This window comes from Cyprinodon tularosa, unplaced genomic scaffold (assembly GCF_016077235.1).
Source record: "Cyprinodon tularosa strain WSP-4 unplaced genomic scaffold, ASM1607723v1 ctg4, whole genome shotgun sequence".
Lineage (NCBI taxonomy): Eukaryota > Metazoa > Chordata > Actinopteri > Cyprinodontiformes > Cyprinodontidae > Cyprinodon > Cyprinodon tularosa.
Window position 1 is genome coordinate 1,610,472 of NW_024039118.1, and position 23,340 is coordinate 1,633,811.

The window sequence follows — 23,340 nt, forward strand, 5'->3', positions numbered from 1 at the left end:
GAACCGATATGCTGATAAACAAATGAACATATCGGCCCTAATTTCAGTGTAGTAGTTCACTACACTGAATATGCTGGTGAGATTTCAGTTTGTAGATGTGCCCAAAAAGCTGAATATAATATGTAGACTCATAGGTAAAGAAGGAATAAAGAAGATTATAGGATTTAGAAGGGTATTATTATAAACGTTTTACTCACTATGGACCAGTTCAAGGTCAGACAATATTTTTATGGACCAATCTGTAGCTGTAGTACTCTCTGGTCACTATAGTAACATAAAAAATGCCCTTAAAATAAGGCACCAAAAAACAAACAAACAAACAGCCTAATAACCACATAATAGCAGTGAAACACTGGGAGCCCTGAGGTTAATTTGCTGCAACAAGACAGTGGGGTTTTTACAGAGAGTTATCATATGACCTATGGTGGCATGGCAGACATACGTCAATAGCAAGTCATAGATGGACTTAGAGGAGAGAATAAGGTCATTTTTCAAAATAAAACACAATTCAGACTTGGAAAATAAATCAGTCAGACAGAATGGTAGTTATTTATTCTTGTTGGGCGGCCTGGTTGCAAATGACACACAGACCGGTACTGGACTGGGGATCTAACTTATGTTGTTTAGAAATCAATTCTTCCCTGGGAAACAATGGATGAAATTTTTATTTCATAAGTGCAGGGGATGCAAGTATTCTTTAATATAACTAACTTCGCGTTTTTTGACAATCCAACACAGACCAGATTCTGTGGCGTAACAGATGGTTGTAAAGTGAGCCTCTCAGAGAGACAGCAGTGACAGCCAATCACACAAGAAAAGATGGTGGGCCAATCAGGAGCTCGTGGGCGATTTGAACTCAGGGAAGCAGGCTTTAGCTTGAGCTGCGGTTTTCCGCTAGTTTCTAGTGCTCGACAGATGTCTGTGTATTGTAGCATAACATTGTTTTTGGACAGTAAAACGTGCAGGGGACCAAAATGGACATTTTGAAAAAGTGAAGGGGACATGTCTTCACGTCTCTACCAAAAATAAAGTCCATGCTGGGTAACCAACCAACCTAGTGTGTAAGTTTTTTTGAAATATTGAGCATGAAGCATTCCAGGAAATTGTTCTCAGCTGCAAAAGTTATAGATATAATTTAGTCCCCATCTATAATTCTTAACTCATGTATATTTGAGTTAATTTAACCATGTGTGCATAATTCTTTTTCCTTTTTTTTAAGTTTGACCTTAGGCGTGACCGGCCACAGGTGGAGCCCATGGGCTCGTTGCCGAGGCCCCATGGGACCTAGGCACTATGGCCTCTGGAGTTGGGCCCCTCAGGGACTGGGCCAATTTAAGGTTAGGCTCCATGGGGTCAGGCTCTGTGGGACCCTTCTCTGGTGTGTGCAGCCATTCCTTTGTCTGCCCACCTTGTTTCTCTGTGATCTACAGTACCTTTGGATATCTGGGGCTAGGATCGGCACTTTATCGATCCTGAGGCCGTGTAGGGTGTGTCTGGGGCCACAGACAACTGCTATTGATTTTTCTTCTGAAAAAGTTTTGTGAATCCTTTATACACAAGCATGCCCATCCATCCATACATACCACAGGAGTTTGGTTCCAGGTGTTCACAGATATACACTAATACTTAATACTAAGCTGCAGCTACAGATATGTATCACCATTAATAATGTGTAATCACTATAGGTTATGCCTTCACACAAATGGATATCTAAAGGATACCTGCTGCTCTTGAAGCTTTTTTCATGTTTACTTTGAGTGTCTGTGGTCTTCTTTTTGCGGTTGTTATGTTCTCCGTTTTCTGTTCCTCTTGTCTCATAAAGGTGTAAAAGCAGACTTCTATGAGTTTCTTTTGCTGTTTTCTCTTGTCTAATGCTCTCTTTCCTTTCTCTTTTTGTCTATCTCTCTTACTCTCTCTTCCCTTAGTTCTTATCTCCTCTTTCTTTCTCACCTCCTTTTCCATCTCAGTGTCCTTAGTATAGGAGTTTTATATACAAGCACCAAGTGGAACCTTATAGCAACAGTAGTAATGGTCTGCTTGGGAAAGCAAAGCTATCATCTGGCTCTGGGACAGCTATTCCCACAGCTATATTGGCTGAAAACGAACAAAAAGAAAACCAAAAAAAAAAAACGAAATTGACTTTGAAAAATCAAGAATTCTAAAGCTGTTCAAGATCACAATGAGGGGTATGTTTACACTTGTTATTTGCTCTTTAAATGCTGGTCTGAAATAGTAAAAACCAATGATGGATATTTCTACACATTTTTGCTTAAATTTCTATATAACCATACATCCATCACTTCAACCTCCCTTTGGATTTGTTTTCCTCCTCATCAGTCATAAACTCTTCTTCCACTGCAGCAGTTTATGTTTAACCACTTTATGTTTGGTGCCAGGTGTAATTTGCTTTACTGCTTTCTTAGAAGATTTTCTTTCTGCTTTCTGGAAAGTGTTTTGTAAGGCTGAAGTCCAAATGACATTTTCTGTGACCTCAGCAGCACAGCTTTGTGTTCTCTCTGGTTTCTATAGCATTCCTGTCGCTGTTTAGCGTAAATAAACAGTCTTTCAATGTAAGAGGCTCATGTAACAATGTGACCTCATGGACTTTGTTTTCCCATTTCAGAGGGTTGATGTTTGGGTAGACTTTTGTTTTAGGTAATTAGGCTGATGAATGACACAGGCTTGGAGCTACTTCTACATCAAGAATTTGGACACTGAATCATTCAAACATTGCTCAACATTTTACAGAAACAATAAGTGAATATGAGCCAAAACACGGTGACATAATGACGTCAGTAACCTATCAAAACCAGCTTTTACAGTGTCCTTTATTTCCAAAGCTTAGTTTTTTATTTATGTTTCTGCGATGTGGAGTGAAAGTGTGGTCACAGGGTCTTTCATTGGTCGTTTTTTATAATCATTATCAGTGTGATCTGACTAAACGTGAAAGAGATTCTGGGTCAGCCTCAGCAATAATGACAAAGTAAACCAACAGGCTCTTTTAGGCTTTTTATTTAGTTCTTATTATGGATCATAAAAAAACATATGTTATGCTTAAGTGGATTTTGCACTAGTAATACATTTTTGCCTTTTTCATATAGGCAATACTATGTAATTTCATGTCAAATCAATTTTATGACATAAATCAACACAAAGTTGTACACACATAGGAGCTTTAGTGACAACCCTTTTCTAATTATTATTGGCTCAATATGACATTGGTCCATCCTTTCACAGCTAGAACAGCTTCAACTCTTCTGAGAAGGCTGACCACAAGGTTTAGGGGTGTGTTTATGGGACATCTTTAACTATTCTTCCAGAAGTGCATTTATGAGGTCACACACTATCGTTCTGGATCGTTCTGGAATTGGTTATCCCAGCCAGTTCATCAGAGTTAACCGAACTAAAGCAAGTAGTCCGGAATGAGTATTGATTGAAGAAATTTGTGTGAGAAATATGTCTGGCATCTGGTGTGAAAATGGGTCATATTGCTTGACTGTCACTCTCAAAGCATGATGCTTGGCCCCCCTGATTTTGCTATATAGACTAGGGATATCCCGATCTGATATTGATATCGGAAACTGGTCTAATATCAGCCAAAAACTGAATATCGGCTTTCCTCTAAGATCTCTGACTTCTGATCCCTTTTATATGCTTTTGTTTAAAGTTTATATAACTCTTTGGTGAATAAGAAATGGGTCAGTTGTTCTCATACCTGATGATTGTTTTCTGTCTAAGAAACGCCACATAATCAAGCCTTTTCTATCATTCAATGCTACAAAAGAAGTAATAAAAGTATGTATGATTCATGATAATATAGAATCAGGTCAATATCAGAATCACTCAATACTCAAGGCTGTGATATTGGTATCAAATAAATGAGAAATTTGTATCAGGATACCCCAATATAAACAAAATAAAAGTCTCTGAAAGACTGCAAAGATTACCCAAACCCTTTTAGAAATATTTACTTTAAAAACAATACACAATAAAATACAATGTGCTTCAAAGTCATATCACAAATATTAGATAAATTATTTACTGATTTATATTCAGTACAAACAGCACTATGATAGAGGCACTGCCACAACCGTGATACACCATAAGGATAGTTTTTCTTGTTCCATGTGTTTGCTGTTTCCTCTACATGTCCTGTGGCAACATGGAAAACAGAATTTTTTTCTTTCTTCTTGCATAAAGGCCAGACTAGCAGAGAAAGACAAAATTTTTCATTAATACGATTCTCTTACCTGATCTCTGCAGGTCCCCCAGGGGAACTTTTACTTTTCTGCCCTTGATAATGAATTCTCATCTCTGGCTTTATTACCTGCCACATGTTACATTTACATTGCCTGTATTTGACCATCATACCAAAGTATTCAGCATGTTACAGAGCATCTGAACATAGTTTATAATCTTACAAAGCGTTTCTGTACACCTTTGCTTCCAAAGCTTTAATAAATACTGTCACTTTGTTTACACCGAAACAGCGACTTTGAACAGAAGCGCTTTGATTTCAGTGAGGTGATGAACTGACATGCATGCTTTGTTGTGAAGCGTGCATGAAGTAACTCCTAAAACATGTCAGAAGTTATGAACGATTCAGAAATGCAGACATTTTATTGTGGCTGTATTCCCAGAGTCCAATTTTCTGCTCGCACTCAAGCTTTCTGCTGAGTAACTCATCCCACCTCCACCTCTGTAGCAAATGTTTCTATAGGAGGGCCTACGGTGTGCAAAAACATGCCCTCACCTTCATAAACGGTTCCTGATGTAGTTGGCAAGCAAAATTTACAAGTTGATTTACAGAGATACAAACTGGCCAAAAATGAAATCACTGCAGTCTTAGTCATATGTTTTTTTTTTTTTTTCATTATTTAACTAAAGGTCAACAAGATGGAAGAGGTTTTTGGTTCATAATGTGAATACAGAAAAAGAATATGCGAAAAAGGATGTAAAAAGGATTTGTGGAGAATTGCAATAGTTTTATTGATAAAGCAGCCTTTAAATGATCCGAAATGTAACAACTAAAACTATTCATTTCAGTTTCAATTCATTTTATTTGTATAGCACTAATTCATAACATGTCATCTCAAGGCACTTTACAGAGACAATTCAACCAGATCATACAGTCAAACTGATCCAAAATGTGTTATCTAAGGAAAACCAGTTGATTGCATCGACTCCTTGACTTGAAGGCAATCCCTCACACTAAGCATGCTTACAGCAACAGTGGAGAGCAAAAAGTCCCTTTTAACAAGACGAAACCTCTAGGAGAACCAGGCTCAGTGTGAGCAGCAATCTGCTGAGGCCGACTGGGGTTCATCAACCTGGGGCAGTAGAATTACCTCTGCTAAAGTGGTTATGTTTTTGTATGTGTTATTCTGTAAAGCATAACTTTAAAAGTTACAAACAGATTTTAATCACATTTTTACCAGAGGTGTCCCTGATGCCAAAGGAACAAGCAGTTAATGTTGGTGATAATCCCGTTCATAATGCAGATACAGCATTTAAAACAAAAAAGATTCTCTAACATTGTGTGATTGGGACATGTGGTGGCACAAGTGGTTCCCCACTAAACCAGAGGGTGGCAGCAGTGACTACTGACAGCAACAGCAATGGACTCAAAAAGTCTGGACGTATTTTACTGAAGATAAAAAAAAAAAAAAAAAAAAGAAAATTGTTTGTTAGCAGGATCAACAGATTTAATCTACTTTTTTTTTTCTTTTTTTTTCACAGAGGTGTTCCTAATGCTATTGAACAATTCCTCAAAATTTGTTAATCTTCCAGAGCATATGTGAGATTTAGCTACAGGTGTAGGTTTAGGGGATAAATGGGGTAAATCTTGGCCCATCTAAGGGGATCTGGAAGTTCTAAATCTAAAATTATTTTTAAATGAGAGAGATACTGGTATGATGTCTCCTGTGGCCAATACTGGTACCAATATTTGATAATCAGGCTTCAGGGGTTCTATCCAGAACTCCTCAATTGGAAATATTTTAGCTTCACCTGATTTCCTTTCGTAAAAAATCTTTTTTAAGGTACCTTTGGCTATCCGATTATTATTAGATTCATTGAAAAAATGTTAGACAGATGAATCGATTTAAAAAATACGTTAGTTGCAGCACTAAACAGCTTATTTGTGAAGCTGTACATTCAATCATAGTTGCATATTTTTTAACATTAATAGCATGATTAGATTTCTGTTCAAACACTATATCCCTCGTCATGTGCTCTCATTCAAAGACCCCTAACAGATGTTTCTGTAAAACTAGGTTTTTTAAAGTAAATCTTCCCCGGGAGGTGTAGAACTGCTTAAAGAGTGGTAAACATCAATATTGTCCAGTGTTTCCCTCTACTTTCTGAACCCTTTCTGTCATTGAAATTTTTACCATCATTTAACATTTAGCATGCCACCTGATATCTGTAGTCTCTGATATTAAGCTCTAGAATTAGCTGGTAAAGACTGGCTGATATTCATAATATATTCCTCCCCTGAAAGCAATTGTGCATTGTTTAAGACTGTCTGTGACATAATTCAATCAACAGAAGAAAAACTACAACCAGAACAATGTTTTTGATACATAGAAGAATGAAATAAGCATTGTATAACTACTACTTTTGCTAGGTAAGGTTCTTCCATCTTCTATGGAAGATTTATGGGGGAAAAAAGCTGCTTCTGTGTCTCACAGTTCCTACCCCCAGCTTTTGACCATAAACCTTTACTTCCCGCCCAGCTGGAACGGGTGCTTAACTGACTCCTAACTCTCGGTAACCATTAAGAGTCCCTTTACACCTATTAGGGCGAGACGTGCTATTAACTTTGGCATCTAAACTCCCTGCGGGTTGTGACAGTGCCAATCAGGGCAGCAAGTGTAATGTGTTTTAGCAAGACCTCAGCATTCTTAGATCAATGTATGTTTGCACTAATTTGTTGGTACTTTTTTTATTTTGGCTGTCTGTCTAATCCGTTGGACTACGGTAGTTTAAAATGATGAATGACAATTATATCTTTATACTACATCTAAAAATTGGCAGGATGTGCTATTCCAGGTGCATTAAAGCCAGAATACCCCCCAACACATGCACACACTGCCCTCCCAACCTCTCCACTCACACAGAGGCACACTTCCTGAACTGAAAATGAAATACAGCTGTGTTCCCGGCAGCACTGTGGATCTTGCCACTCATCTGTTATGAAAAATATCCTCAAAGAGGAATTCTACTTGTGTCTTTATACGCTGAATGGCCATGATTTCAGTTTGATAGAAGAAGGTGCTGAAAAAAAGTACAGTAAAGTCAATGAGAGTTTGCTGAGGGAAAACTGAGTTCAGGGAAACATGCATGTTACTGAGAGTAAACAGTGTGTGTGTTTGTGTGTGTGGGGGGTGAAGCTGTTGTTTTGTACCTTCCCATTCACCACCCAGCCCCAGAGGGAACCGTTGCTCTCTTTAATGTAGACCCCAGGGCTGTTTATCCAGATGTGGAACTTCCAGATCCCCTAGTGACCTTCAGTCTCTTATAATATGTGCAACATTTCTGCTCCAGCATAAACAGCACTAAATCATGTGGTATTCGTTGTTCTCACCCAGGGATCCAGGAGGGCACCCAGTGCACAAAGTGTAAGAACGAATGGGCGCTGAAGACCTCTATAGCTCTGCTCTATGTGTTGTGCACCCTCCTCACCATTGCTGTTGCTGCTCTTGGATATAAAGGTGAGATGAGCTTTCACTTCTCTGAAGAACACATTTTCACAGTTCCTCTTTTATTGTTTTAGGGTTGCATCTTATGATTGGGATCTTTTTTTTACTTGTAATATCCAATTTGGGGAAATCTGTGAAAAGAAGGATCACAAGGCAGCTGAGCATGCAGCAAAACTTCAAGACTGATGACCTCTCTTATGAAACACTGAGCTTAAGAACCAGAGCAAAGCACAATGGACACCCTAGACAAATGCATTAACAAAGTTCCTCCTAAGATGAAGACTTATAATTTAAGTAAACATAAATCAAACATTTTGAAACCCTGTCACTTTTTAGAATACATTTTACTATAATACAATTGTAATATATTATTTTTATGGCAAACTATGATTTTATTTAACCATTTGCGCTCTTGCAAAAACTCTCAACCATAGATCTAACCACCTTTTTGGTATAATCTATATAACACAGGTCTTGAAACAGCATGGAATAACTAAAGAAAAGCCAATTTCACCAAATACTGAATCTACCTTCAGATGTGTTGCACTGGTCTTGCTTTAAGCCTTTAGTAAATAGGGCACAAGCTAACACGAGGTTGATGAAAGTTGGTATAACCATTTTTATATGTTCAGGGTTGTACAGTTGAACAGCTACTAGTAGCTTTCTTTTTAACCCCACACTATAAAAATTAGCCCTTTTTATGTTGTGTGAATAGTTGTCAGTGATTGGGTAAAAGCAATTTAATCCTAGATGTAAAGGTAAATTCAGAAAAATTTCCACATCAGTGAAAATATATTGCAATCATGCATCAAAAGGATACCAAAACATTTTTTAAGAAAGGTGTTATTAATATAAGCTTGAAATGTTTGCAAACGGTACTTTGTTTTACCGTTGAATATATTGGCACATCCACCATATTGGAAGTGGCTGTGAACATAAAACCTGTAGGCCACCAACAGGATAAAGCCGGAGTCACACTGGTGCCGTTCGACTTTTAATCTCTGATCTGATTTTTTTACCATATCAAAATGACTGCATATAAAGAGGCTCCTGCTATGCATAGAGCAGATCCTGATAAGTGCTGATTTTTTTCGCTTCTGTTTCACAAATTTAAACAATGTCCAATATCTGACTGAGTGAGATTATTCATAAAAAATACAAAAAACAGTGGCCGCATTTACAAAACAAAGCCTAACTTCATGACCTGCACAGCATTTCTTGAACCAAAACAGAGGATGTTTATTTTTTTTTTTTAATAGTAGAAACAAAGTTTAAATGAAAGGAAAACATTGCAACGAACTAAAACCCAATCAGTTTTTTTCTTAGGGGATGTGACATTTCAGTACACCCCCCCATTTTGCTACTACTTTTATGTATTCGTTTCCTGTCCTCCAGAACTGCATTGGCATGGGCATCTGGGGAGTGGCCGTCTACTGGTCCGGGCATTGAGCTTGGAATCCAAAGGTTCTGAGTTCAAGACCCTCTCCCAAAGACTGCCACTCTGGGTCCGAGCAAAGACCCTTAACCCCACACTGCTCCCTGGGCGACTTACAATGGCAGCCCACTGCTCCCCAAGGGGATGGGTAAAATGCAGAGAGCTAATTTTGTTGCTTTATACTTGTGACAGTGTAATGACAAAAACAGTTGGAAAAAGAAAAAAAACATGTATTTTTTTAATAAAATGTTTCATTGATTGTTTATTTAAGTCTGCCCACCCTGCAATTGAGAAATTTTATTTTGTTTTTTCCCCCAAAAGCGGATGTGTTAACTATACTTTGCAACTCGTCTCTCTTTATGTCAGAGCCATTGAATATCCAATTTATTGCTGTGCAGTCAAACTAAAATAGAACTGGGGTCTATCTCAGTTGTAGCTACTTAACGTCTCGCAGAATATTAAGTTGGGTTTGTTCATCACAATTCACTGTAAATGAGTGCTAAACGCCACAACCTCATACGACATGATCTTTTGTCAGATCGTGAGATAAGATTTTTTTGTGTTTCGGGCTTAACTGTTCAGTAAATAAAAACAGACATGCAAAAGAGCTTATATCACAGTACAAAATATATAATATCTCATGAAATGTAATATCCCCAGTAACAAGATGGGCTTATAAAGATTCAGAGCTAAACAGCAACTGTTGCGTGATTAAAGCTAGCTCTACTGCATGTTAGATCTCATCACCTCCTTGGTGGTTTCATATTATTTTTATATCAAGCTCTGAACATGCTCTATAATGTTTTCTTACACGATCACTAGGAAATGTATCATGTCATCATAAGTTTTCAGTCCCAAATCCAGCTGAAGTTCCCTCCATGAGTCGACCGCATATCTGATGTTTATCCCAATGTCTGCCCTGCTATTATCATATTTTTGTTTAGACTCAGAAGATACAGCTGGTAAGGTTGTCTTTTTCTTGCCAGTGTCGTTTTTTGTGAGCTTTGAGTAGATTTTTGTCTATCTCTGACAGGGTTTGAAACAACCCCCTTATCTTCCTCTACTACTACTTAAAAAATTGCGACTTCATTTATAAAATCTGTCGGTTCAGAACAGAAGACCCAGTATTCAGGCAGACAGACCGACAGTATTATGTTTCAAAAGGCATTTATAAAAAAAAAAAAACAGATTTGCAGTGGGCAGCTAGAACGTCTAAGGCAGAAACCTCTGCAGGAATAAAAAAAAAAGGTTATTGACCACGTTAATCTGGCGGAGAATAATAATGAACGTGTGAGTCAATAACTTGGTCTTAAAGTTCAGTCTATTCCCAGAGGAAGGGGTAGATTCCAGCCGGTCGGCTGCCAGCAAGAAGCGGCGAATGCTGCCCAGGGAGTTCCAGATTCTGAAGCCTTGAAGACTGCAGAACTGGCAGAGGATCAGATCCAAGTAGATGACGGAAGGCAAGACAATACAGAGGGTGAAGCCAAAGCCATTGTTGAAGATATCCACAAGAGTTTGGGCCAGAAGATCAGAGATCCGAAGAGGTGCAGAAACAACTCCATGTTAAGAGAACAGGCAGAATCCAAGACAGGTCAGGCAAACAGATCAGAATGGGAACAAGCAGGCTCAGTGGTTGAGAGGCAGAACAGGTCAGGATCAACCAATCAGAGAAAATAATATCAACTAGAAAATTCTCACTGAGGGCTCGAATAATCGAGTATTGATGACTGGAAAAAGGCAGGTTAAATAGAAACCGAAGCAGGTAGACAGATAAGCAGTAATGAGGAACTGGGCGAGTGAATGGAATGAGCAAACAAGTCAGTCATCAGCGCCGAGATCATGACAGTCGGTGGCGCGCATGCAGAGTCAGTTGAAGCCACATCCTTATAACTGCACAGCAAATCCAGCCCTTGAATTGCAGCATATTATGCAGCACAAAGCCTGTTCAAGGTTTTGATTTTTTAACCCTTCATCACCCAGTAGCATTAAAAAGCTGGACATGCATTTGTATTATTTCACACTTCCTGCTCCCAGTTCCTTTAAAAGTTTATCATAGTGACTTATGTTGTATACTATTTAAGATTGTTCTGCATTACCAAGGTTTTTTTTTGCATGTTTTAATCCTAGCTGTGCAATAAAATCAAACTGATCCATTCAGGAAAGCAATGAAGCAACGAGCTCTTGACTTTCCAACCTGTCTATTCCAGCCAGCATTAAAACACTGGAATGCAGGAGGGAATCGGGTCTTTGAGGCACAATATTTCAGTAATTGAAGTGATAAACAGCATGATTACATCTGTTGCGGGGGGTTTAACATTCCAGCATTACGTGAGGTCAAACTGCATCAAAACAAAGCAGCCACACCGTTATGGTTTGCGTGGGTCAGTGATGAAGAACAGAGAAAAGCACACATGTTAAGATCATAGCAGAGTCTGCATTGTACTAACATAACCATCTGGAGGTTGGAGTCTATTTGAACTGTGCTTCCCTTGACGGAGCAGCGCTTCAGCTAGAGTAAAAACCCAACTTTAGTGGGTTCTGCTGAAGCTGCACTCAATTCACCCGCTGAACCATCTGGCAATAATTAGGTCTGCATGACAACATGCAGCGGGAACAAGAAAGACTGACTTTGCTCAAAACATAGGGAACCATCATTGTACAGGCAGTCAAGGCACAGAGATAACTCTGAAACATGTTAGGTTCATGCCATTTACTCCAATTGAATAATGAGGGAACATATGGGAGTGTTTACCAAAACTGAAGCAGGGACATTAGAAATCCAAACTCTACAGATCTGTTTTTTTATGGAAAAAAACAAAACCAGGAAGTTCAGTACAACAAAGCTTGTAAGAGGTTCTCCAGAGATGTGTGCTTGGGGGGTGATGGAAAAATACTAGGAGAAGGTTGTCGGGTGGAGACTGAGGCGCTCAATAGATTGAAAGAAAAGAAAGAAGACAGTCTCTTAAAGCTGAGGTTTAAAGCGCCTTCTCCATAAAATGACAAGAATTCAATTACTCCTTCTGGCTTTTAGCTACAGAGATCTGTTTGACCTCTTTGTGGAGGTCTAAGATTTTTTTGTCACCACAAATTTCCTTTACTGGGTTTTAATCTAGTTCCACTGAAGTTCTAAGATATTTGGACAAGAAGAACAATGTAAAGCAAAGCAGACCAAAAGGAAATTCCGTATTCTGAACAGTTTTTCTTTTTTGTTTTGACTGTTTTATGTTGTACGAAGTTTCAGATCATCAAAAAAAAAACGTTAATATTGAGCAACAATAACCTGAGTAATTTGTAAAGGCAGCTTTTAATAACAGTTAAGGTATACACTAAAATAATCCATGCCTGTCGAGTCTTCGGATCCTTGGGAAGACTGTAAAAATGTTAATCTTTCTCCGTGCAGCCGGGGACACTGCATTTATGACCGTGGTTCTTGCTGATATTCAATATAGAAAATATCTGCTTTGTAATTCTTGTAGAAGTAAACCCAACTGTAGGCTAAACAGCTAAACTTGTGTCTTACATCTACCTCTATACATGTTCTTGGGCCAGTGAACCAGTGAGCTGGTCTGTATGTAAATTTCGGGGCGTTACAAAAGTACAGGCCAGAACCAAATAAGGCAACATTCCAGAGTTTACGTCAATTCGGTGCTTTGTTTGAATACGCCCGTTTTATGGCGGAAGTTTAGAATTGTGAGATTTGCAGAGAAAGGAGGTGTCATTGGGGTTTGAACATCTCTGTACGTATGTCCATTTCGCCCCCTGAACTATTGTTATTCATCTATGACAATGTAAACTCGGTTTTGCATTCTATAACTAGCTTGTAGCTGAAAGAAAGCTACTCCCAAAGGTGACAAACTTAACATTTAATAGCATATCATCATATGAATAAAAAATGCCTCAGAAGTTTAACAGGACTGTTTAGTTTTTTCATGGTTTTATAGTTTATCATTCTCAGCATTCATCAGATTGATATAGATTTAAAAAAAGGAAAGGACATTATTGCTATTCAGTTTGATTTCTTTAATTTGGGGTGTTCTTTGGTTTCTATATCAGAGCAGTGCTTCCTGTGCATTCTTTCTCTCTCCTCACTTTTTATAGCAGTCTTTAATAAAGTCTGTTTGTTTTAGGACCTGTTGTTCATGTCTTACTATAAAAGTAGCAATAAAATCAGAGTCAAAGCAATACATTAGTCACCAAATCCAGAAAATAATTAAATTTTATACTGTTGGACGCTACACTGTTTTAGTTTACATCTGATCTACTATAGGTGAAATCCAGCAGGTAATATTTGATGATTCTGTTTACAGCATAGGCAACCATTTAACACATCAACCATAACTCAGTGTTTAAACAAACATACATCAGTAGGGTGTTATTTTAGGACTATGATGAATTACGTAAATTGTGTGTACTGGTCAGCAGTGATTAAAAGTGGACAAGGAGGAAAGCATGCCCTGTAGTGAGACCTGACAGAAGGAGATACTGGGGTTCACATGGCTGAAGAACTTCATGCTAAATGTTAGTCTTGTTAGAAAAGTGTTGGATTAAAGGTGGTGTCATAGCTTGCAGTCTTACTCTACATGGTTTCACAGCTTATTCTCTACAGTGCTGCAAAGCTCCACAGCAGTCAGACTGGTCAAATGATTGATAGCTGCATATTGTACAATTCTGAGTACAGGGTTTTTAGATATATACCCCAGTTTCTATTGCAGTCTCACCTGGGTTAAAAGGTTATATTTCTAAGTTTCTAGGTTTGCAATGGTATATTTCCTATGCTGGTTCGTTTCTTATTATTCTGTAAGTCCAGCAGATTTGGAGTCATACTTTCCAGTCATGATTTACGGCCTGCAAAGAAATATTGTGACTGAACTTCATTGTCATTCTTGGGCAATGGTGAAGGCTGCTAGTGAGACAAAGAGCTGCACACAGGAGGTCTCATTGTAATTATAAGCTCATTTAACAGAAAAGCTCTCAGCAGCATGAAACTTAATTATACGTTTCATCCCTTTTTTCATTAAAATAGAAGGAAATTAATACATTTTAGGGAACAAAGTGCATCAACTGCATTGACGGAACACGTCCACACCGATCAAGTCAAGTTGAATCAGCTGCAGGGCATCGGTTCAGAGATTCAGAGCAGCCAGGGCACCATTCAGGGACTGCTCAACAGCAACACAGCCACCCTGCGCTCAGTAAACGGCACCCTGCAGTCTTATGGAAGCATCATTGACAGTCTGAAGGGGGACACAGCTAGACTGCAGAGGGAGCTCCAGCAGCAAGTGAAACTACAAAACCAGGCACTGCTCAGTATCAGCAATCTGAACTTTACTCAAGCCCAGCAGAGAGGCCTTATTGCAGCCCTGCAGCGGTCGGTTGATGAAACCAGCCAGGCAATACACAAAATGCGCAGTGACTATCAGAACTTGGAGCAGATGTCACGTCAGACAAGTTCTGATGGAGAATGGCTTCGTGGAAAAATGGAAAATCTGCAAGTTTTAGCCAGCAATACCTTAGTTCTGGCTAAAGCCAACAATGAAAGCCTGGAGGATGTGGAGACACAGCTCGCCTTTATGACCAACCAGCTGCAGAACACCAGCAGCTTTGCTGAGGCTCATGACCAGACGCTAAGGCAGATCATGGACCAGCAAAGAGACTTTAGCAATGTCACCTCCACAAAGTTTGACCGGATGGAGATGCAAGTGGACGAGTTGGAGGAAAATATGGATCGTGTGTCTGGCAACCTGAGCTTCACCACACAACTTCTGGGAGCCATAAACCTAAACCTCAATGACTTACGCAGCTGGTCCGAGACCCTCGGCCGTCACTCAGATGTCCTGCAGAACCTCAACAACAGTGTGACGGATGTGAGGACGGATACATCCAGCCTGAAGTTACAGCAGCAGGACCTAGCAGCTCGTTTAGACAAGGAGGTCACCAGTCTCTCTATTATCATGGAGGAGATGAAGCTGGTGGACACCAAACACTCACAGCTGATAACAAACTTCACTATCTTACAGGGTGAGTAATCAGGTGGTTAATGAAACAATTTACCTTCAATAATATATGAAAATAATGACTATTAACATAAATATTTTAACTACTGTCGAGTTTTCTCAAAAATTGCAATGAACTCTTTAAATTTTAAGGCCCACCTGGTCCGAGAGGACCAACAGGGGACAGAGGACCTCCAGGACCACCTGGAGTTGATACAACAAAGTGCATCAACTGCTAATTATACTCACCAGGAGACCACAAAAGCTTAAAAAAAAACTATAGGGAAAGAATAAAAATAAATTCCTAATTATGTGTCTTTATACTTTTTATGTCATAAATGTCATTTAAAACACCATATAAAAACCATGAGAGAAACAACTATCTCAAGTGGAATAACCAAATTCTCTATGGGCGATGATGTCATGGACACTATTGGAGATACTTCCGTAAAGAACATGCTTTTATTTGGGATGCATATATAGCAAATAGGGCCAATATCCGATATACTGACATATTACAACTCAACTGGCTGTCTTCCGATATCCCAGAAGACTGTTGGTATCAGAAGCTCTGTTACTTTTGGAAATTCCAAGGGCTCGTCTTGTGACCTGAGGAAACAGAGGCTTTATTTCTGTTCAAACTCTTGATGAATCTCCCTCTTCCTGAAAGAAAAGGCAATACCTGGAGTTATTTCAAGTCCCCTGAAAGACGTTTCTTCTTCTTCATCATCAGCTGTCTATGAAAGAAGTCTAAGGGTTTGAATTAAACTAGACTGGTAGGCCTTTACCATCATGGGAGAAGAAGTGGTGGTGGTTGAGGAGTGTAAATACCCTTGGTGTTCACCTGGTCAACAAACTAGACTGGAGACTGTGAAGCCTTTTACAAGAACAGACAGAGCAGATTGTTGTTCTTAAGCAAGCACAGGTCCTTTGGCATTTGCAGGAAAGTGTTGCGTATCTTCTATAAGATGTCTTCTGCCTTCACCTGCTAGGGTAACAGCATCAGAGCAAATGACTTACAGAAACTGATATACTTCTCTAAAACCGTCAGAGATGATTTCACAAATAGGTAGTCTGCATAAAATGAAGAACATTAGGGAAAACCCTGGCCATTTCTCAATTCACAAGAACGCGAGTACGGACTTGTGTCCATGCCAAGTATGTTCTTGAGAAGAACATAGGAAAGTGTGGACTTGGGGTGAACTGGAGCACGCAGCATAAATATGGGTCAATTGGAATGGAAGTGTACTCGTTACGTCACCACATGCTCGGTTTGTCTGGGGCTAATAATAGATAATAATAAATTCTGACTTTTTTCATTTAGTGAGGGAATAATAATTAACACAGTTAGATAAACACAAATCAAATGAACATTTTGCCCAATAAAACCAAAAAATCGGCATCATAGCCAGCGTTCCTTCAAACATGGCTAGGCCGAGAGAGTGCTGCTGCAGACGGGCTAAGATTAGACCAGGCTGAATTTAACCTCCGAGGTTCGCTGGTTGCCGCGGTCCTCTCAACTTCGAATGTTTTATTTTATTTTATTATGCATTAAATCAGTAAATTGGCCATAAACTGACGCTTGAAAGTATAATGTTCTTGCCTCAAATTATCTTAAAACGTACTTTAATTGAACAATGGTAACAAAAAGGAGAACTTTTAACTTAATACTCTGAGCTCTGTGAGCACTCCATTGGAAGCTGCAGCTGCCGCAGTTCATGCTGGGATGGCTGTTAATCTCAAGAACGGACAGGTCTGCTCTGATGCATACTCAGTAAATAGGGAGGGGCGAGAACAACATCCTGGGACTTTGTCCTTTCCCGGTCTGCTGTTCTTGTGAATTGGAACGGTACTAGGGTCGAGGCTGATGACGTTTTACGAGTACACAAGCACATGAGAACGCACAAGTACACATATTGATAAAACGGCAGCTGAGTGTCTTCTTCAGTGAACTGTTAAACAAAAATAGTGTCTTCAGTCAAAGGCTTCCCTAGACCCAGTGCCAGAAATAGAGCTACAGAATATCCTTCCTGCCCTCAGCTATCAACATCTTTAAAAACTTGTTAAATAAAATCCTATAATTAAATTTTCCTATAGGCTAATAAAATAAGTCGGATTGGCATGGTGTTAGTGTTTGTGGGCATAGTTCTATATCAGCCCTACGATGGATGGATGGATGGATGGATGGATGGATGGATGGATGGATGGATGGATGGATGGATGGATGTTTGCTTTTTAAATCTGACATACTTGAAGGTATAGTCCAATGGTTTGTTTTAATCAAATCAAATTAACAGTTTTCTTCATGCCAGAGATGTATTTCTGCTAGAGATGTATTTTTTTCCCTGGAAGAAAAGAATTTGCTTAAATTTAGTCTGTCAATTTTAAAAAATAAATTATAACAGAACAAGTAAAAAAAAAAGCGCTCACCCTGAGGTGCTTTTCATTTTCTCCTTGCAAAGATACAAAAATATGTACTGAAATATGTAGATGTAGTTTATTTTTATTCTTCTCCTGACTAACATCTTTGTATAACATTATTGTATTTGACCTTTGCAAACATTTTGAAAGCTATGCCTAAAGGATGCTAATAAATAAATGCCAGTAAAATCCTGATAAAAAAGGATAGAATTAGATTAATTCTGGTTGCACAAAATGAATAAATTATGGAATTTTAAAAAGTACAATTAACAGGGTACCAGTTCAAGTTTGCACTTACCTATCAACTTAGGCCCTTAAAGTTTTTTTCTGTTTTTATTCGCTCAAATGGTGTTTAGCTAAAATGAGAAGCATAGATGTAACAATTAAGACTGAATACATTTTCTGAACTATTTATCTTAATCCATTTATCTTATTTGCTTTATAACACTAACACTTTAACGTGGGCGTTTCGACTGTTTAGATGCCTATTTGTAATCTGAAGAAAGGCAGTTTAGGAAGAAATTCATCTGTACAGTATATGTTAGCGTTATGATAAAGCACCAGGCTGAAGATCAATGATTTGTTTTATGTAACAATAAATTAAGGAGTTTCTAAATATTAACTAAGGAATTTTCAAAGAAGCCAAGTTTAAGGAACACTCTTGGCTCTTTAAAAAAATATAAAAATTCAACCCCACGCACTTCCGGAAAACGTTATTGTCTATTGAACCTCAAATTATTCTGATCCATACTGATCCCAGGAGTTATGCATAGATTAGCATCATTAAGTCAAATTTTTTTGGTAAAAAGTACCCTCTTAGCTCCTGGGGTAAACAGTCTCCCAGTAGAGTAACCCATACTGTTCCCAGTTGGAGGAAGTGTCCCCCTGGAGTGACTGGTGGTGGAAGTGGGCTGCCTTCCTGGAATCCCAGACACATTCCAGAGGAAATGAACGACGGTGTCGCCTGTGGAGGCGCGAAGAGCCTCCCCGCAACAGTGTCTGTCTACAGTGTTTTCTTTGATCCATCCATTTACTGAAGGATCCCCCCCATCCCCCATGTCAGTCCCTTTCCCCCAGGGCCATGGCCTGTGTAGCTCCATGCAGCTCCAGCCTCATTCAAGCTCACTGACCACCCAGTGTTATTGGTGAATCGTTTTTTCCTCTGACTTTTTTAACACTTACATATGTTGCATGATTCCTTACTCCATGTACTTGCATCTTGTCTTATTTTTTTTATCTAATCCAAGGACTTACCTTAACAAAGTCTACCTTTATTACATGACTACGAGAAATGCAGGGGAATAAAGGAGATATTTTCATTGGCTCCTTCTCTGAGCTCTTTTATACAGTGATGTCTTTAGCTGGAGGCCTTTTTTAGTCTGTTTAAAACTATTCCTTATAAGATTGCAACACCAACCTTTGTGTTTCCACTTCTTTTTCCTTGCAGTGGTGCAAAGAGTCGACAGTGTGTCTGAAGGTATTGCCAACTATGGAGGAAAGATAATTGCGGTTGAGACAAATCTAAAAAAACTTGGTATGTTTTTCTTGGAGATTACATGAACATACAAAAATGAGACAAATAGAGATTTCTGCAATTGTATGTCCAAATGTACATTTATAGATGATCAAACGGAAGAGAAGTCAGAGAATACCACCACAGAGATCCAGGCTTTCAAGAGCAACATCTGGGCTCTGCAGAAGCAGCTGTCTGTGGTGCAGGAACACGTCCACACCGATCAAGTCAAGTTGAATCAGCTGCAGGGCATCGGTTCAGAGATTCAGAGCAGCCAGGGCACCATTCAGGGACTGCTCAACAGCAACACAGCCACCCTGCGCTCAGTAAACGGCACCCTGCAGTCTTATGGAAGCATCATTGACAGTCTGAAGGGGGACACAGCTAGACTGCAGAGGGAGCTCCAGCAGCAAGTGAAACTACAAAACCAGGCACTGCTCAGTATCAGCAATCTGAACTTTACTCAAGCCCAGCAGAGAGGCCTTATTGCAGCCCTGCAGCGGTCGGTTGATGAAACCAGCCAGGCAATACACAAAATGCGCAGTGACTATCAGAACTTGGAGCAGATGTCACGTCAGACAAGTTCTGATGGAGAATGGCTTCGTGGAAAAATGGAAAATCTGCAAGTTTTAGCCAGCAATACCTTAGTTCTGGCTAAAGCCAACAATGAAAGCCTGGAGGATGTGGAGACACAGCTCGCCTTTATGACCAACCAGCTGCAGAACACCAGCAGCTTGGCTGAGGCTCATGACCAGACGCTAAGGCAGATCATGGACCAGCAAAGAGACTTTAGCAATGTCACCTCCACAAAGTTTGACCGGATGGAGATGCAAGTGGACGAGTTGGAGGAAAATATGGATCGTGTGTCTGGCAACCTGAGCTTCACCACACAACTTCTGGGAGCCATAAACCTAAACCTCAATGACTTACGCAGCTGGTCCGAGACCCTCGGCCGTCACTCAGATGTCCTGCAGAACCTCAACAACAGTGTGACGGATGTGAGGACGGATACATCCAGCCTGAAGTTACAGCAGCAGGACCTAGCAGCTCGTTTAGACAAGGAGGTCACCAGTCTCTCTATTATCATGGAGGAGATGAAGCTGGTGGACACCAAACACTCACAGCTGATAACAAACTTCACTATCTTACAGGGTGAGTAATCAGGTGGTTAATGAAACAATTTACCTTCAATAATATATGAAAATAATGACTATTAACATAAATATTTTAACTACTGTCGAGTTTTCTCAAAAATTGCAATGAACTCTTTAAATTTTAAGGCCCACCTGGTCCGAGAGGACAAACAGGGGACAGAGGACCTCCAGGACCACCTGGTCAGACAGGATCAAAGGGAGAGAAAGGAATGAAAGGACCCACAGGAATGAGAGGACCTAGAGGAGAGCTGGGTTCACCGGGACCTCCAGGTCTACCAGGTTTAAGAGGCCTCCCTGGTTTACCAGGGAGCCCTGGACCTAAAGGCTCTCGAGGGTCAGGGGGCAGAGCTGGACCTCCGGGAGCAAAGGGAGAGCCGGGGCCTGCCGGTCTACCAGGAAGAGATGGTCAGCCTGGTGTGCCTGGACCACAGGGCCCGCCAGGAATCCGTGGACCAATTGGACCAGCTGGGGAACAAGGTCCCAGGGGACTTCCTGGGCCAGTTGGGGCTCCAGGGCCTGCAGGACCACCAGGCCTACCAGCATCCCAGAGTCCAGCACTTTCTTTTTCCCCAGTCTTACAACAGGATGAGGCAGTTTCTCCAGCTTTGTCAGCTCCAGGTAAAACCGACTCCTTTATTGACTGATGAGAAGTTTTTTATGCAAAAGTTAACAATGCAGAACAGTTAACCGTCCACTGATAGCACATGCTCCTTCATGACAAGGGATTGCCTGAAATTATGCTGCTTTATAAAGTCTTCCGGCAAAAAAACAAAAACATTTTGCCGATTAAAGGTATAGTGGTGAATTTTCTTTTTCCGGGTGGATAATCAAAATAAGTGGTCCTCCTAATTGTCAATCATTCTGGTGATATGCTTACGTAAGGCCGTCCTAAGTGCTCTTCCAGTTAGCTATCCTTTTCCGCGCTTGCCTACGTATACTGTACGCTTGAAAGGCTTTCTCACCGCAGTTCTTTGAAAATGGCCGAGGGTCGTAAGAGAAAAAGTGTTTACGAAGTCTATGAGTAGAAAGGAAAAGGCCTCATAAGAGGCAGATATATCCCGGAATGCTTTGCGTTGAGAGCTCTCCTTACAAAGCATCATGGGATTTACTGTCACAGCTCCCAGCTGTCGCTACCAAACAGCGGCGACTAATAACAAAGACGGCGCAGGCAATGTGCAGTGGAGGAGGAGTTTACATGACCATCAGGGAGTTAAAAGTAGTGTTCGTCTGTCTGAATGCTCAGTTAACTGAGTTCACTATAAAGTCCACTATATAATCCCCGCTCTATATAGTGATTGAGGGATCTAGGGGTTAGGGCGAACAGTAAGCTTGTATGAGCTATGAGAAAAGCACCTTTTAAACGGAGCGTGCACGAGGAGAAATGGGCTCATACATGCACTCGCACACCTTTAATAGGCATTCCTTCTCGGGAGCGGGTAGGGAGTTTTGCATTTGCATTTTTTTTTTTAAAGCTGAGAGGGCATGTCTTTTCTAAAATTGGCAAAAAATCTTTCACTATGCCTTTAATACGATGGATGGAATTGAAATGCATTGTTTTGTAATTGAAAGGAAGTTGGATTGTATGTATTTATATTGAAATAAAACTGATATAGAATAAAAAAGAAAAACATTTAAATGAGTGTATTTGTCCTTCATTTGAGCAGGTAAGCAAACTGATCTATTCCACTGACAGATTGACAGATTGATTTGCTTACCTACTCAAATCATGTGCAAGTTTCTGCCTTTTCAGTAATGTTTGCTTATGTTTAGAGCATTTATAACATACTTATATTTCTTTTTTATCAGGGGTGGGCAATTTCAGCTCTAAAGGGTCAGTATCCTGCAAATTCTAGAGGCTTCCTTGGTCCAACATGCCTGATACAAATGGCTGATTTACCTCCTTAGGATGCAGTCCTGAATCTTCTTTATTATTGAAACACTTGATTCAAGTACATTATTAAAAGTTGATGATACCGACCCTGGACTTTAAAGTGCCAACCCCCACTTTATAAAAATGGAATCTGTTATTTAAATAGTTCACAATTTACATTTTTGTTTAAAATGGACCTATAAATAAACTTAATTGAATGATATTGGTGAAAAAAATACTCTTAGCAGTTGCACAGATAAATTAAAAATGTTTTTATGCTGTTTATCATTAGTGGCAAAATAAAAACATTATTACTGATCAGAAAAAAACAAACGAGTGCATTATCTCAACCAATTTTTATTTTTTTTTATGTTTTGCAGGTTGCCCTCTTGGTTGGTTAAACTACAAAAACAAGTGCTACTTTTTTTCTAAAGTCATGCACAGTTTTAATGATTCGAAGACAAACTGTGAATCAAAATCAGCAACCTTGCTGATCATCTGTGATGAAGAAGAACAGGTGATGAGATGTAATTACATTAAATGTTCCCGATTGTTTTAAATGATTTCAATCTAAGGATGGTTTTTTTTTTCTATTGCAGAAATGGCTGGAGAGGCAAATAGTCCATAAAGGGTACTTCTGGATGGGTTTGACGGACAGAGAGGAGGAGAATGTGTGGCGCTGGGAGGACGGCACGGTTCCCACTTTCACGTCAGTGTTAAGTCATCAATCAATAAGAGGGTTTTTTTCTGTTTGTAAAAATATATTTTCTTGATTGATAAACTGTTTTTAGCATAAATGTTTCCAAAAGTGTTTTGAATAAAAGTGTTTTCATTCATATCAAAACATGTTTAATTCTTCTGACTTTGATAAAGAAATTATCTTCTGCTTTAATTTCATTCATACAGTGATCTGCAAAAGTTTTAAACAGCCATAATATTTTAACTCTTTGCTTTTATAATCAAGAAACTGTAAATATTTAGAGCAGTTTTGATTGTGAATGTAATGTGTGATTGCCCCCTGTTGTCTGCCTGCAGGAAGTGGAAGCCCGGACAGCCAGACAACTGGGGCCACCAGCATCAGTCAGGGGAAGACTGCGCGGGCCTCATCCATGAAGGCCTGTGGAACGATTTCTTCTGTGAAGATTCCATTCACTTTATCTGTGAGAAGAAACTTGAGACCTGTAAGTCAACTTTCAGGACTGAATCATTTATTTTCACTTGAACTTGTATTTTGAAGTCATTTGAAATGTT

At 39.6% G+C, this 23,340-nt stretch overlaps 1 protein-coding gene across 1 annotated transcript in view; it reads left to right on the top strand.

Annotated features, from left to right (window-relative positions):
- The window catches only part of LOC119791665 (collectin-12-like), a 44,659-nt gene that overhangs the window by 19,568 nt on the left and 1,751 nt on the right, over window positions 1–23,340 (top strand). The window contains exons 3-9 of the mRNA XM_038297888.1: window positions 7,593–7,715; window positions 19,000–19,086; window positions 19,174–20,217; window positions 20,346–20,837; window positions 22,470–22,606; window positions 22,689–22,798; window positions 23,125–23,270. Coding sequence (XP_038153816.1) covers window positions 7,593–7,715; window positions 19,000–19,086; window positions 19,174–20,217; window positions 20,346–20,837; window positions 22,470–22,606; window positions 22,689–22,798; window positions 23,125–23,270 — 2,139 coding nt within the window. The remainder of the gene's footprint in view (window positions 1–7,592; window positions 7,716–18,999; window positions 19,087–19,173; window positions 20,218–20,345; window positions 20,838–22,469; window positions 22,607–22,688; window positions 22,799–23,124; window positions 23,271–23,340) is intronic.